The 16,918-nt window shown below is 41.7% G+C and overlaps 1 protein-coding gene across 9 annotated transcripts in view; it reads left to right on the top strand.

The window, feature by feature from the left end:
• Window positions 1-16,918, top strand: part of Pnut (septin 7-like protein pnut) — a 60,778-nt gene that overhangs the window by 29,704 nt on the left and 14,156 nt on the right. For all 9 annotated transcript variants that reach the window (XR_013083455.1, XM_076800869.1, XM_076800871.1 and 6 more), the window contains 5 exons: window positions 9,887-10,361; window positions 14,031-14,238; window positions 14,349-14,601; window positions 15,413-15,602; window positions 16,684-16,849. Coding sequence is in view for 8 of the 9 variants with exons in the window: in XM_076800869.1 (XP_076656984.1) it covers window positions 9,887-10,361; window positions 14,031-14,238; window positions 14,349-14,601; window positions 15,413-15,602; window positions 16,684-16,849 (1,292 nt within the window). In the remaining variant the exon portion in view is untranslated. The remainder of the gene's footprint in view (window positions 1-9,886; window positions 10,362-14,030; window positions 14,239-14,348; window positions 14,602-15,412; window positions 15,603-16,683; window positions 16,850-16,918) is intronic.

Below are 16,918 nucleotides of genomic sequence, written 5' to 3'. Positions count from 1 at the left end.
AGTAGCCGGAGGAAGACTATAATCAGACCGATGCGTGCAGAACGACCATCTACGCGCCACAGCAATCTAGTTTCGCTGGCGCACAGTGTGTCCCACCTATATAGAGACCCGGAACAATGGGGAATCTCCTCGGAATGTAAGAATATTCCTCCCGTCGTCCTCCGCGGTGCCGCAAACTCGCGGCCGAGGATGAGCTTTCAGACCGAACAATGCCAGAACGTGGCCCGGTGTGTGTGACTGTTACGCAACCGACGCGGCGTGTGCGAGTCGTCGTCGTCGGTACGAATCAACGAAATGGTTAGAGGAGAATAAATCGCGCTAATTGCCCCCGGGCCCGATATAACTCATCGTCCCGGCGATCGGGTCAATAATGTGCCACGAGTATTTGCGCGACTCGAGCATCGATCATTTGTTCCGTCGCGTTCTCCGTAAACATTTACGCTCGCGTAATATTCGCGCGAGGGCTCTTCTCCGCCGCGGAGTAATTTTACGAGAAAATCTGGCCTGCATGATTAATCGCCTGTCGAGAATCACGCAATTATGACTCTCGGTGGCCACCGAGACGAAGTACAGCGGTTTCTCTGTATATGTCGCCGAGGCCTCGGTGATAAACGTCGCGGAGTTATCCCCACTAGTTCATAACTTGGTCACTGGTGACCCCCACTCGGTTCAACATCGGAAGGGTTAATAAATTGCTATGTAATAATCAGATTGTTGCATGGAATATGTGTAGTATCGGTTCCTGATTTGTGTAAAATATTTAAAAAATATAAGCTCGTCGCAAATTCGAGATGGTTGAAAATCGTGTTCACTTTAGGCTCCGTTTCCAAGAAAATCGAACACGAACGCTCCTCGGCAACGCGTGATACTGAACAGGACTATGCTACTTGTCCGTCCATCGCTCACCTATTCTACTTGCAGTTGATCGCTCGCTCTAGCACGATAATCAATCTCCTCGAACACTGACTCTTCGCTAAGAGTATTTCCAATAAATTAACTATTTCTAAATCGGTAAGCGACGTCAACCTTCTCCAAAAAATTTCGATCAGCACTAGACTACGCGTTTTTACATAAAATAAAAATTTCTTCTCATCTATCTTTATTTCATTAGGACTTGTATTTTATTTTGTCGAAATTCTTCATTTATTTTTATTTTGTTAATACTTGCATCTTATTGTATCAAAATTCTTCTTCTATTTTTATTTATCTATATTTATTTAACTAGGGCTTGTATAGTATTGAATTACATCAAAATTCTTCATCTATATTAATTTTATTAATACTTGTGTCTTATTGTATCAAAATTGTTCTTCTATTTTTATTTAGTTAAGTCTTCTGCTGTATTGAATCGTATCAAAATTCTTCATCTATATTTATTTAACTAGGGCTTGTATACTATCGAATTACATCAAAATTCTTCATCTAGTTTTATTTAATTAGTACTTGTATCTTATTGTATCAAAATTCTTCATCTGTATTTATTTAACTAGGGACTGTACAGTATTGAATAGTATCAAAATTCTTCATCTATATTTATTTAACTAGGGCTTGTACAGTATTGAATAGTATCAAAATTCTTCATCTATATTTATTTAACTAGTTCTACTATTTCAGTGTCTATTCGCACACGACGACGTTCAAACAAATATAAATTTGAGAAACAGTCTTTCCACTTTTTTCCCAAGTGCCAAACAGCAAGCATTAATTAGTTCACATTCGACGCAGAGAAAATAGTTCGGAAATTGGTTCCAGCGTTAGCATCGCCCAGTCCCATGGGGTGCATGCGCCCATGTATTATCCGAAACCATGGCGGTGCACGCACACAGGTGAAGCTTTTTTCGAGTAGCCCGGTCCGTGGGCGCAGCCTGCCGTCGACTGCGGCGCGTGCACGTGTAAAACACCTTTAAAGTGCAATCGTCGGTTCGTTGACTCTGCGCCGCTTCCGTAAGCAAAGCGTTCCACCCGAAACAGAGTTTCCATGTGCGCGACGGAACGAGCACCACACACACACACACACACACACACACACGTCCGCGTACACACCTTCGCCCACCGAGAAAAGCATTCCTGCGGAAGCAACGCCGGGGCCGGAACGCTAACGAACTCCTTTTGACAACGATATTACGCAGATTACTAATTAATAATTCAACGAAAGCGATCCCCGAATCTCTGCACACCGGAGGGACCCCGGGGACCCGACCTTCGGACAAATGAGAGGAGAATTCACGGCCATTTTGTTCTTTCACGCTTCGCTCGTGCGTCCGACGATTATTGTTGCAGGCTGTTGAAAATCCATTTATTTCTTTAACACGTTGACTGCTATGTCATCCACACGTGGGTGACGGAATTATTTGTCCAAGTTTTGAAATGAATTTTTACGTTAATACAGTCGTTGTACCAAATTTGATTAGGATCGGTAAAATGTAAGAAAGTTGGAGGACTAGTCAATATCATACATTTAATTTTTTTTTTCGATTTTTATTTCATTAAATAACACCTTGATTATATGGAATTTTTGAGGTTTCTAGTTTGGCAGTCAAAGTGTTAAAATTGTTACTTATGGAATAACTTATTTCCTGCAGAATTGGATACACTGTTTTAGAATTAGTTAATTTCTTGTTTGGTTAAAATCGTTAGCCTATAACAGAAAATCAATTGTTTTATTCCGAACTGGACAGACTGCTCAACAGGATGAACTAATTTTTTCCTAGCTGAAAATGGTTACAACATAGACATCAACAAAGTCAATTATTTTATTTCACACAGGGCAGACTTCTAATACGCTAATTTCTTCGACGTTCAAAATGGTTATAGCCATTGGAGAAGGCCAATTATTTTACTCGGAAGAGGCAACTTTTAACAGGACGATTTAACTCGTTTTTCGATTAAAATTGTTGCCGCGTAGCGTTTAATCGAATTCGTTATTTCATCTCGACCGGGATAGTCTGCCTAACAGGATGACTCTTTGTCCAACTAAAATTATTACCGTAGATAAAACACATAAATCGCAGGAAGATCGAATTTTCCGTTTCTTCCAGAAATCGGATTCAAAATCAAGAAACTGTCGATAGGAATGAGGTAGAGCGATGAACTTTTTTTTAAATGAAAGCTGCAACTTCGTAGAATATGGGAAAAATAGAGAGATTGAGGTACGAGCGTTTTTTAACCTCGAGAAAATTCGTTAAACGCGCGGAAAAAACTTCTTTTTAACATGCTGCACATCATTTCCCATAGATTTTTTCGCGCTGATTTCAAATCTGGTCTCAAAATTTATCTACGACCTCAGAATTTTGCAAAAAATACATTTTTGTGATAAAAACCAATGAAATCATTTTTTCGTTGAAATGATTGGATGGTAATAATCTCCCTATTTTCCCACATTCTACAAAGTTTCACCTTTAATCTAAACCAAAATTTCATCGCTCTACCTCATTCCTATCGAAAGTTCCTCGATTTTGAATCCGATTTCGTCCAAATTGCCCACTGTGGGCCGTTCTCACGAACACAAATTACGGGTAATCGTCCCTTTTTCGGGGGGGGGGGGGAAGAACACCGGAAGTCCCTGGAAAAAAGCCGTCGATTGCGCGTGTAACGAGCGATCGGGAAAATCGGTTTCCGCCTTGACCTTACGCACGTTCCTCCGCGCCGAGCCGCTGCGATTTATATTCCGCTGCGGCGATCCTAACGGAACGGAACAGCGTGGCCATATTTACGATTCGGCGAGCGCACGAGAGCCACGAAACCCTTTCCTGGCCACAGAGTTGCGAGTTTTCTTTTGCCCGGCCATGGTTCAGCCATTAAACCGCGACGGGGGAGGGGAGGGGGAAAAGGCTCCGGGAAATTTTTCTTTCCTTTTGTTTTCCGGTCTCTCGTCTAGCCCCCCCCTCCCCCTCCGGAGAGCGCGCGCCTCTCTTTGACGCCGAGCTCTATGCAACGAGATCGCGAAAAGCTTCACACGGAAACGCTTTTCGCGAAACGGTCGCTCTCTTTTTCTCTCTCCTCTTCCGTTTCGCCCGCGCCGAAGCTAAACTTCCGTCGTGCGATTTCCAACGAATTTTTCCTGATGGAATTCGCCCGGCCGCGAATTCACCAGTTGGATTCGCCAGTTGCGCGTGCTAATTGTCGTGATTTTAATTTCGCCAGCCTTTCTTCGCGAATTTTGGTGTTCGTTGGATGTGTCGGGTCGTTGCGCAAGAGATTTTTCTTGTGGCCTTTGCAGTCTCTTATTTGGCTCCTTTTACTTTTACTGCTGGAACAGGTCGTAGTATGAAAGACTTGTGTGGAGAAGGATCGACTATTGCTAATTGGAGTAATTACATTCGTGACTGTATAGTTTGCTGCTTGTTTCGTCCTAGAAGTATCGGGAAATTGTGTATGAGATTTTTCGTTTGATCTTCTCTCGATTCATTTTTATTCTTGCATATATTTTCTCTCTCTTCTTTGCAATCTAAGCTGTAATAGTCATGATTGTGTTATGTCTTTGTAGTTCTCTTTATAGAAATGCGACGATCGATGAATGTTCGAATTTAAATGAAATATTGTGGACGATAAAATTATTGCAACCACTTGTAGACGATATTGAAACAGTCAATTTTTAAGTGAAAGCCCGGCTACATTGAGCTCTTATCGAAGTATGAGAATGAAAAAAGCGCTTTTAATAGCATCGTAAATTGCATTATTCATCGCGTGATGGAAAATATAATTTTTGTACGGAATATTTTTCATCCGTCCACCACTGCATGTTGTAACAAAACGGAAGGAAGCGTTTGTGGTTGAACCAGAGATTAAATGACAAATTGCGGATAGATAGATTTATAACAAAATGAATTGAGGAGAATGCACAACAGTGTTCCTAAATTCTTCCAAGATCCAAACAATTTGGTATAGAAATACATAAAAATCGCCTGAACAGACCTGTAGACCTGTTTGCAGAATAAAAATTGTCTAGTTAGAAGGTACTGGAACCGACCGAAAATTTGCTAATAACTAGACTGCGGATCTTTATGCAAAATTTTTTACCTCAATCGCAACGAACTGGAGTGAAACAGAACTTCATTTTCTTTCTTATTACGTTTAACAGATTGAAAATAATATAATAGTACATTTAAATTTTTCCAATATTTTTGCCACTTCAAATTACACCTGCTAATTTTTGTCGCAAACGCATAAAATCCGCAGTCTACTAATAACGCACCGATGATATTAAACTCCTTTTATCTTTCCACTGTTCCAGTCAAATTGCCCGAATCGATTGCAAAACAATAAAACCGTTCGAATTTAAAGGCACAGTTACAATATTCCGAGCTCGTTAAAATTCCTGAAATGTTCGCGTGGCTTCTGCACGTTGATTTTTATTTTGCATAAAAATCCGCTGTCCGCCGACGACTCAATAGCGCGAAATGGCTTCGATAGCGAACCGGAACCGGAGGAAACAAATTCGCCTGGTTCATTCATGGTCGTTCGACTGCGACTAACGCACGGGGACGAGGAGGATCACGAGTCGATGAGCGTTATTATTGCCACGGCCCTGTATTTAGTGTTTCGGACAGCGGCCACTTCCGGCCGGATGTTCATAAGACACTGCGCCACTCGAACCTGACCCGTCTTGCTCTATGCAAAGCATATCGATCGCTGGCAGCGCACCGAGTCTCGTTTGGCTCCGCGATGCGCTGTTATCTCGTCCCTCTGTCCTCCTGTTTGTGTTTTTTTCGACCGCGTCTGTTGATCCGATGCCGCGATATAACGCTCCCTCTTGCGCGCCTACACGCGATCATCGTGCTCGAAACAACAGCAATCGAGACAAAATTGGACTGTTATGGCGGAGACCGTGGCGACAATTACGGAGGGAATACTGTGGATCACTGCGATTTATATTTACAGCGATTAATGCTCGGACACTCTTGTAACGACGATAACTTTTACAATATTGGATCATTCTACTTAGTTCTCTCTTCTAAATTGGACAGTTACGGCAGAGACCGTGGCGACAATTACGGAGGGAATACTGTGGATCACTGCGATTTATATTTACAGCGATTAATGCTCGGACACTCTTACAACGACAACTTTTCCAATATTGGAAATTCTATACTTAATTCTCTCTTCTAAATTGGACAGTTACGGCAGAGACCGTGGCGACAATTACGGAGGGAATACTGTGGATCACTGCGATTTATATTTACAGCGATTAATGCTCGGACACTCTTAAAACGACGATAACTTTTCCAATATTGGATCATTCTACTTAGTTCTCTCTTCTAAATTGGACAGTTACGGCAGAGACCGTGGCGACAATTACGGAGGGAATACTGTGGATCACTGCGATTTATATTTACAGCGATTAACGTTTGGACACTCTTGAAACGACGATAACTTTTCCAATATTGGACCGTTGTACTTAATTCTCTCTTTAAAAATTGGACAGTTAAGGCCGAGACCGTGGCGACAATTACAGAGGGAATACTGTGGATCACTGCTATTTATATTTACAGAGACTCTCGTTAATGCTCGGACACTCTTAAAACGACGATAACTTTTCCAATATTTGATCATACTACTTAGTTCTCTCTTCTAAATTGGACAGTTACGGCCGAGACCGTGGCGACAATTACGGAGGGAATACTGTGGATTTATATTTACAGCGATTAATGCTCGGACACTCTTAAAACGACGATAACTTTTCCAATATTGGGCCATACTACTTGGTTCATTTTTTGGGGGGGAAATTAGAACAATCGGTTTACTAAGTGACGCGAAAAAAATGTTGAAAAAATCGCAATTGCTCGGGATCACAGAGAAAATGTTAATAGTTTTATTTTACAGCTGCTTTACGTGAGCCTGTATTAAAAATTTATGCCACCGAGTCTGTGCCCCAGTTTTTCTAAATTATCATTAGACTGCGGATTTTGTGCATTTATGAAAAAAATGAGTAGGCGTACTTTAAAACGGTAGAAACATTAGAAAAATGTTTAAATACTGTTACATTATTTTCAACCTATTAAAAATATATTAAGAAGGAAAATAAATTTCTATTTCACTCCAGTCTGATGGAATTCGGGTAGAAAATTGTTATTTTGCACAAAGATCCGCAGTCCAATTGTTATACCGTGCCATACCAGACCAAACCGCGTACCATCGAGATAACGAGCGCTAGTAATATTTTTTTTCTCTCTTGTCGAAACGCGATTTCAGCGGGAACGGTGAATTTTTGCAAACAAGGACTGCGCCAACCGAGGACGAATCGTCCTGAGAAATCGAATTTGCGGGAGACATACTGTTCGGGGTCGAACTAGCGCAGCAACGTAGCAAATGTCACGCTCGATCCGACCGTGTTTCAACCCCCTGGTTCCCGGAGCCGCCACCCACCCCCTTGGCCGCCTTGTTCTTCCTTTAATGAAATCAGAATGGCGTTTGATCCAGTTTCGATTCCGGTTTCGTTGCGAGCGACCGCGTAACGAGGCGTTTGTTCGTACCCGAGGCCTGTACAATTGTTACCAGACCGTTATAGCATTAACCTAGTGGCGAACATTGATCCGACCGCGCGAATTGCACCGCTCGGACATGATCGCGCCTCGCTTTCGCCTCCGCCGGCTAGGGGCTGCATAATGAAATATGCAACGTGAACTAGAAAATTGCTATCGCGAGACCCCGATTTTTCACGATTTTATAGCAACCCAGAACACAGTCTCTGGCTACATAGGAACTCGTTCGACGATCATTCTCAGTACATACATTTTCATTTTTATACCTTAATTTGCTAAATTATTACTAGACTGCAGATTCTATTCATCTATGGCAAAAATGGGTAAGCACAATTTAACGCAGTGGACGTATGAAAAAGATTTAAGGACATCAGCGTATTGGTTTCAGCTGAATAAAATAATTAAAGCAAGAAAGAAACTTTTATTTCGCTCCTGTGTCTTACAATCAATGCAAACATTTCTTATTTTGCATAAATTCTAATTATTACACATTTTTAAAAGTTGATTCTTCCCGGCGAAGATGATATCTCCGTTTCCAACAGTCGCCGTTTTCCAAAATTATCCAAAAATCGTACGCTACATCGAAGATAATCTATGTTCGTTTAAGTTAACACAACAATTTGTTGTTTCTTATATTCCAGTCAATTTTGACCGCTGGGTAGAAGTTACCAGCGTTTTGCTGGACATGGAGTCAGATATTGTTATACAACTCCAACATTTGGCAATTTTACGTAATAAAGAAAATATGAAAATAAAGCTAAGGAGTTGCTTAACGTTTCCTAAAAAAAGAAAAATCTTTTACAGTATCTTCATATGCGAAAAAAAATGTTCACTCCATTTTATTAGCATCACGGGGTATCACACCTCTCCAATAAATTCGTACATTCATTATATCTCTCAAATAATGTTTTGCGCATTTGCTGCCACGTAAAATGCATAAACAGTTTTTCTGAACAGATTTTCGGGTGGTACACGGGCCCGTTAAAGACGCGCAACGTTCGCGATTTGCTAATGAAATGTCGAGAAACGAGTTACGGTGGGAGCCGAATCTGTTGTTACTTTGTAAACGATTAGCCGTTCGAGTTAACGACTGTCCGTTCGGAGAGAGGGAGCACGCGGCGCATAATTGCCGTTCATGGCAGTCCGTTGGACCGCGAAATCTCGTGTGTTTGGTAATAAGACCGAGGCAATAAAGTTTCTCGAACGTTGCAAATCACGGGTCGCGTATTCCACCTGGACAGCATTAACGGGCCGATTTGCGCCGGCATAGTTCGCCGGATGCAATAATGATACACGAGAGAAATTCGGTTCTCCGAGTCCGAGACGCTCGAACGATTATAATTCGCGACATCTGGAATTTCCACGTTCATGCCACTGCGAACAATTTCGCGACTCTGTACAGTCGCCGGATCGGGGGATGAGGAAATAGCTCTCCGTATCGGCTTGGATCAGGCGCTCTCTCTCTCTCTCTCTCTCTCTCTCTCTCTCTCTCTCTCTCTCTCTCTCTCTCTCTCTCGTTCTGCTTTATTAAAGCTACTCTTGATCCGCGTATCATGGCTCCGTATCCGCCCGAGAAATATCCATCTGCGCCAATAACAGTCGGCGACGCTCGAAAATAATATCTCCCCGGCTCGCCTGATTCGCATTAGGCTGGCGACTCGGCTCCCGTCGCCTAGCTTATGCTACCCCCGCCGTATTCACCCGAGTCAGTCGCCTATCTTTACAATTATCCAGATATTCGATGTTGGAAACGCTTGAAGTCGTCATTAAATATCTCATAAATACTCAGGTTCATTCAAAAGGAAAATTGAAAGGAATATTCTTCGATGATTCCAATATTGCTCATATTTTATCCACTAATTTCTGTCACAAATTGCAGAAAACCCCCGCAGTCCATTTCTAGAGTATCTCATCCCTGACTGCAAAATTGAGCGAGCAATAAACCAAGTAACTAGCAAAGTACATCTAACGGAGTTAGCCCTTCGCACTCGAAGCTATTTTAACTTGAAAACGAAACATTTCTTCTGACCTAGAATATTGCCCTTGTATATATATATATATTTATTCATGTTATACATACGGAAATGGTGCAATTTACTCGTACAATACCAAAATGTTTAGTAATTTATTAGATACAAACAAATTTAATAATGTGAAAAATATTTTGAATAATGATACAGCAATGCCTCCGAGTCGCCACTCGAGTCCTAAGGGTTAGAATAGTAATCGTTTCCCAAACTGGTATAAAAATATATAGTCACGATTCAGATTTCTCTAAGCTAATTTTTGCAGTGCTGATAAATCCCACGCATATTGTCTTTTCTTGAGAAAATCCCAAATACTTAAAAACAAAAACTGTGTGTAAAATGAACGGTGTGCTAACAGAGGTAATGTTGTTGTTGCAGATACAGACGAAGCGCGAGCTGTTCTTCAAGGGGGACAACGCGGGTCTAATATCGTCGCCGACGGTACCGTCGGTGCCACCCCCGCAACCTCCGTCGCAGGCGCCGTCGTCGGTTAGCACGTCGACGACGACGAGCACGACGACGACGCTAGCGTCGCCGAACACGGCGCCGTCGGTCCCGACGACCGGTTACACGAGCGTGACCTCTTCATCGGCGCCGGTCACCAAGCCCCGGCTACCCTCGTCGACGGTGATCCTGAATCAAAACGACGGCCCCGAGATCGACAGCAACAAACGAGACTCGAACAGGACCAACAACGACAGCAACAAAGAGGCAGCCGTTCTTCATCATCCCAGACCTACGCCGCTGACCAAGCCGAAGGAGCTCGACGGATACGTCGGGTTCGCGAACCTGCCCAATCAAGTCTACAGAAAGGCGGTCAAGAAGGGCTTCGATTTTACGCTGATGGTCGTAGGTCAGTCGCCCTTCGAGCCCCTTCATTGTTTCCCCTCATTCTACAATTTGTTGAAACGCCTTTGTCGCTCGTAGACTGCTAGAAGACACGTGTACATATAGTAGGTGGTACAAATAAGGGATCAGTATTTTTATCTTCCACGTGTGCGCCTTGACACTGTGGATTCTAATGTTTTTAACAAAATCCGAAGAAATGGTGGATTCTAATGTTTTTAACAGAATCCAAAGAAATGGTGGATTCTAATAGTTTTAACAGAATCCAAAGAAACGATGGATTCTAATAGTTTTAACAGAATCCAAAGAAACAATGGATTCTAATATTTTTAGCAAAATCCAAAGAAACGATGAATTCTAATATTTTTAACAAAATCCAGAGAAACGATAGATTCTAATATTTTTAACAGAATCCAAAGAAATGGTGGATTCTAATATTTTTAACCAAATCCAAAGAAACGATGGATTCTAATATTTTTAACAAAATCCAAAGAAACGATGGATTCTAATATTTTTAATTTACGAATACAGTGAATTCTCGATATAAGTCAACAACACGGGTCTTCCCAGCGTCTTGTATCGTCCAGGAGACATACCCGAGTTATGTTTACACTCCTCTGCGTCCGAGGCCTCCCGAGCTCCGTGGGTATACCCCGCGGTGGTGGGGATAATTCGGCGACGTTTATAATCCAGGCCCTGGCGACATATATAGAGAAACCACTGTATTGAGATTGTAAAGGTGCATCCACGAGGAATTATTGAACAGATTTCTGTTAACGTTGCAGAGAGTAACATGGCGTGTATATTAGATTATTTTTGCTTTCGTTTCGAGATTATTTTGAACTGGAAGAAATTTAGAAATCAAGTTAAACTTTATGAAGAATCCTTGGTACAGAACAAGAAGCGTGATATAGCACGCCATACATTCTTTTCTCAATGGAACTCTTTTAATCACATTCTCTCGCGGTCGGTACGTGGAATTTGACAAGAATGCCTGTCCAAGCAAAATCATTTTTATGCAGAAACAGCAAGCGATACGCTGTGAGTCATCGATACGTGTATCGTGAACCGAGTCTGCGTTCTTGATACTAATTCCGACGTATTCCCCTAAGAATTTTGGAACGTTTCTGGGCATGATTTAAAGGTAAAAGATGGCGCTTTGTCGTAAGGGTCTAAAAAGAGAGATGAAAAATTGTTGTAAGAGAATAATCCTTTATGTTTATTTTCTGTATTCTCTGCGGGGTGCTCATTTATTACATTTTCGTTCGGTATTCGAGCCACGAATAGCATTGTGAGGGGATCCAAGGCAGAAATAGGTTGAAAAGTCCATCTAAAAACGTTGATGAGAATGTGTATATCCGGAAAAGCTGACGAGCGGGGCAGCAGGGGGGGTCTGAATGGACCCAGGCGTGACAGGCTGCGCAGCCGTCCATAACATTCCCCGGTTCCAAGGGTTAAAACGATCCACTCGGCTTTCTGCCGTGTATACTCTGTTTATTCTGAACTGAACTGAATTCGTTTTCGCGAATGGAACGGCGGGCGGAATTGCATCGCACGACGTCCTGCGACTCCCTTCATTAACGTCCATTGTGTAAATGGGCGTACAATGGCCGGTTCGCTTGTATATGTGTCTCTCTCTCTCTGTGTGTGTGTGTGTGTTTTCTTTTTTTCTGTTGGCTCTCTCCTCCTCCTTCGACGAGGTTCCCGAGATCGAGAGACAAAGAGATATCCCCGTTCCTCTCCCGGTTGGTATTTCAATTTCACCGAGGATATTGCCTTATGAACTTCCATCTGCTTAACACGTGCAGAACTCGCCGGTTTCACCCGGCTAGATTAGGGCTGTCTTGAAGTAGCAGGGGCTCTCATTTGCATTCCCCCGTTAAGCGCCGGCCAGATAACTAGCCGATCCGTTCCTGCATCAGAAAACGCATCGAAAATCTCTTTTGGAGAAAAATAAATTTAAAACATTGGAGCAACACGTATGGGACGACATGATATCGATATCTCTAAATTCTTCTAATGCCTTCACAGTTTGATACCTCAGTTATTAACCCTTTGCACTATTTTCATTCTAAAACCAGATTTCTCTTCCGTCTTAGAATATTTTCGTTTGATTCGTACGAGACTGATCCGATCACCACATATAATATTCAAATGTTTAGCAATCTATTCAATTATTTCTATGAATAATACTATCGGTGTGTTAGCTGTGACAATAGCGGTAGAAACATTCTGCTATGAAATTTTAGATATTTTTGATGATAACGGAAGAGTGCCTGTTGAAGGTATTCTGAATTATCTATTTTGCATCGGTTGGTTGGAGTAAGGTACTTCGCTTAGTTATTGCTATGAATAATAGTAATCTATTCAATTATTTCTATGAATAATACTATCGGTGTGTTAGCTGTGACAATAGCGGTAGAAACATTCTGCTATGAAATTTTAGATATTTTTGATGATAACGGAAGAGTGCCTGTTGAAGGTATTCTGAATTATCTATTTTGCATCGGTTGGTTGGAGTAAGGTACTTCGCTTAGTTATTGCTATGAATAATAGTAATCTATTCAATTATTTCTATGAATAATACTATCGGTGTGTTAGCTGTGACAATAGCGGTAGAAACATTCTGCTATGAAATTTTAGATATTTTTGATGATAACGGAAGAGTGCCTGTTGAAGGTATTCTGAATTATCTATTTTGCATCGGTTGGTTGGAGTAAGGTACTTGGCTTAGTTATTTCTATGAATAATAGTAATCTATCCGATACAAATTTTGTAATGTAACAAATACTTTGTAATATTTTTTGTAATTTCTTTGAAACAATCCCACAATAATTTCTAGTGGTGCTCGAGAATCACCATTCGAGTGCGGAGGGTTAACTTTTGCGATGCATAAAAATAATGCATAAACTCTCTCTCCGTTGCTTGCGTAGAGGTTGCTCGAAACGGAGTTGCGAGATAATTGGGATAAATTCTGAGGAGAGGGTTTCGCGTGCCACACTTGTTATCGGCGAAAGCGAGAACGGCGAATAAGTTTTTCCGGTTTCAACATTCCGGGCCTCTCTCGCCACTGTTATTCGGTAACGGCGAGCGCAGTGGCGCGAAAGTTATCGCGACGAACGTTGGCCGGGATTGAAAGTTTGAAATTCGAGAATATAGGCGGTCCGCGGCTATTATTAGCGCCGTTATAAACAGCCCCGTTTTCTCCGTAAATAGAGCAATTGAAGTGCTTAGCCTTGAGAGAGAGAGAAGGCGCGGCTCTTCGGCCAGTTCAAGGTACCCAGACCGAAAGGTCAGGGCACCGTTTGGTATTTAGAGCCGTGCCCTGAAAAAAAAAAAAGGAAAACTGTACGCGCGTCTCCCCATTGCCATAAACTCCGCCAAACCCCTGAAACCTTGTGGCTCGTGTTTGAACGCAAACTGAAAAGCATCTTTGCAATTCTTTTCGAAGCACGGTCTAATATATCTTAGGAATACACTGTTCCTAACCGAAACATTGCATCTTTGAGCAATTCCCATATTTTTTTCATTTACAAAATGTCAACAATTCCCGAAGATGTAGTCAGTATTGCTAAGGTCTGTTTGGAAGAAAATCCGCGGTTTAACGATAACGCACCATGAAGAAAGACTTGCATTATAAGCTAACTCAACTAACGTTTGCTCGTGTGGTTTTCAGGGGAGTCGGGACTGGGCAAATCGACCTTGATCAACTCGATGTTCCTGGCCGACATATACAGCGCCGAGTATCCAGGTCCTAGCCTTAGGATTAAAAAGACTGTAGCCGTAGAGACTAGCAAAGTGTTGCTGAAGGAGAACGGCGTGAACCTCACTCTGACTGTCGTCGACACACCAGGCTTCGGCGACGCGGTTGACAACAGCAATTGGTAACGTAGAACTTCTGAAGGAATCGCCCGTTTCAAATAAGCACAAGATTTTTTGAGATGCGCTTGCAGAGTCGCTGATTTAATATACATTCACGGATTCTGATTTTCAGTTGGGTGCCGGTGATCGAGTACATCGAGTCGAAGTACGAGGAGTTCCTGAACGCCGAGTCCCGGGTAGTCAGAAGACAGATACCAGACAGTCGGGTGCACTGCTGTCTTTACTTTGTCGCGCCCTCGGGCCACGGCTTGAAACCATTAGACGTCGAGTTCATGCAACGTCTTCATGATAAAGTGAACATCATACCTGTCATTGCGAAGGCAGACACCATGACGCCCGACGAATGTGCTCACTTTAAGAAACAAGTACGTCCGCTCTCGTTGTCATGCGCCTTGATCTTGAGAGATCGCTTGAGTCTTCAACGATTAACTCTTTGCACCGGGTCAGCTTTGTTTGATCATCGAGGATCTTAACGCGAAATAGAAATGTTCTCCGTCAATTGTAAGAAACTGGATCTTGAGAGATAGCTTGAATCTTCAACGATTAGCTCTTTGCACCGGGTCAGCTTTGTTTGATCATCGAGGATCTTTAGGCAAGATAAAAATGTTCTCCGTCAATTGTAAGAAACTGGAGACTAGCAAAACGTTATTTTTCTCTATTGAAAAACCTGTTTGATCAACTACCAAGCTACCTATCCGTACTGAGATTGTATTGATGGCAGATTTGATGAATCAAGAATTCTTAGATCTTCTAGAGGCCGTAATTGGCAGCAATCTTTTCATTTCCTTTCAAAAGAGACATCCGAGTGTCCGTTGGACAATCTCGTTTAAGAGGACGGTCAAGTGCAAAGAGTTAAAATTAACATAATTAAAAGAGATCATATAGAACAGTCTAATCTCATAGTTTGAGGTTTGACACTGGGTTTATGGGACCCCGGGAAATTTTCATTTCTTCGGGTATGTGTTATTAAAAAGATAACAAGAATTTGGATGGATACGTCCTCGTTATTTTTATCATGTACTACAATAGTCAGTTTTAGTGCTCCATAAACCTAGTGTTAAAGGCAAGATTCGCTTCATAAAGTTGAGCTTCGTGAGGGATAAGGTTTCATCGGTCATTTTATCCGATAACTTTCTGTCATCTGCGAAAATATAGGTTTCGTTCCCACTTGTTTAGATTCTGAACGAGATCGCGCAACACAAGATAAAGATCTACGAGTTTCCCGAAGTCGAGGAAGAGGAGGAGAGCAAACTGCATAAAGTTCTTCGAGATAGGGTACCGTTTGCGGTGGTGGGCGCGAATACCGTCGTCGAACAGGACGGTAGGAAAGTTCGTGGAAGGAAGTATCCTTGGGGAATCGCGGAAGGTGCTTACTCTAATAAATTTAAAACTGGCTTGCCACAGAACATACCGAACTGGCATTCACAGAATACGAAGCAACTTTGCTGGAAAGCACCTCCTATGAAAATACTTGACTCATCTTTTCCCTCTGGGAACTATCAAAACTAGAAACGGGCTCAAAACTTGAAAACTACTCTAGCTGGCATGACTCTTTAAACACCAAAACTGTAAGGGACCCAATTACCGTGTCTATATTATACTTATTTTTAAAGCATACTGAATATTAACGAGCAAAACTGAGTCTACACTATTTGAAGCAACATAACTTTTTAAAAATTAGATCAAATGACTCGAATTTTATTGAGAAGTTAGAAGGATTAGTTTATTAGACGAGGTGTACAAAATTTTTGAAAAAAGTTTGAATTGGTCGGAATCGCAAAAGAAATAGTACAAGTTGGTTTTTTTGGCTTTTTTATCTGAGCCTGTATTGAAAATTTAAAAAATGTGTTTGATTCGCTTGAATAAATTATATCCATGCTGAAAATTTCACCGATATTGGTTAATTCGTTTACGAGTTATAAACGCTTGAAAGTGGAAAAATTTTTTAATCGCACTTTTAATTTCTTTTGCGATTCCGACCAATTCAAATTTTTTACACCTCGTCTAATAAACTAGTCCTTCTAACTTCTCAATAAAATTCAAGTCATTTGATCTCGCTTTTAAAAAGTTATGTTGCTTCAAATAGTGTAGACTCAGTTTTGCTCGTTACTTGTATATGTAATATCTTATTTTAATGACAAAAAATTTAATATCTCGTTTGTAATATTCATTACGCTTTAAAAATAATTAATATAGGCACAGTAATGGGTACCCCCACAATAATTGGGTCCCTTTACCGAGGAATCTAACTGTTCAACTGAATCCGAGGAAATTGTATTCGTTTAAAAAATGCGGGCGAAAATAGACTATGATTCTTGTGGAAACAGCTTTCGAGCGAAGTTGTTTCATGCAAATCTGTGGAAGTCACGCAACTATGTTGCCTCGTTGGGGCACGTTATTGATTATTCCGAGGTTCGATGCAACTCACGTCCTTTTTCGTTCGACAGTGGAGAATTTGGAGCACTGCGATTTCATCGCCCTTCGGAATATGGTAATCAGAACGCATCTGCAAGACTTGAAAGACGTGACGAACAACGTGCACTACGAGAACTTCCGGTGTCGCACGTTGGCAGGCATCGGCGTCGATGGAAAGCCGACGAAAGTCTCAAATAGGTGAGCTGTACACGAATATGCAAGCCCTATCCAGAACATTCTATACTTTGACTAGAGACCGAGGTGAAC

This window comes from Halictus rubicundus, chromosome 15, assembly GCF_050948215.1.
Source record: "Halictus rubicundus isolate RS-2024b chromosome 15, iyHalRubi1_principal, whole genome shotgun sequence".
Taxonomy (NCBI): Eukaryota; Metazoa; Arthropoda; class Insecta; order Hymenoptera; family Halictidae; genus Halictus; species Halictus rubicundus.
Note: the sequence above shows the minus strand (reverse complement) of the source record. Positions and strands in the feature narration are given on the sequence as shown.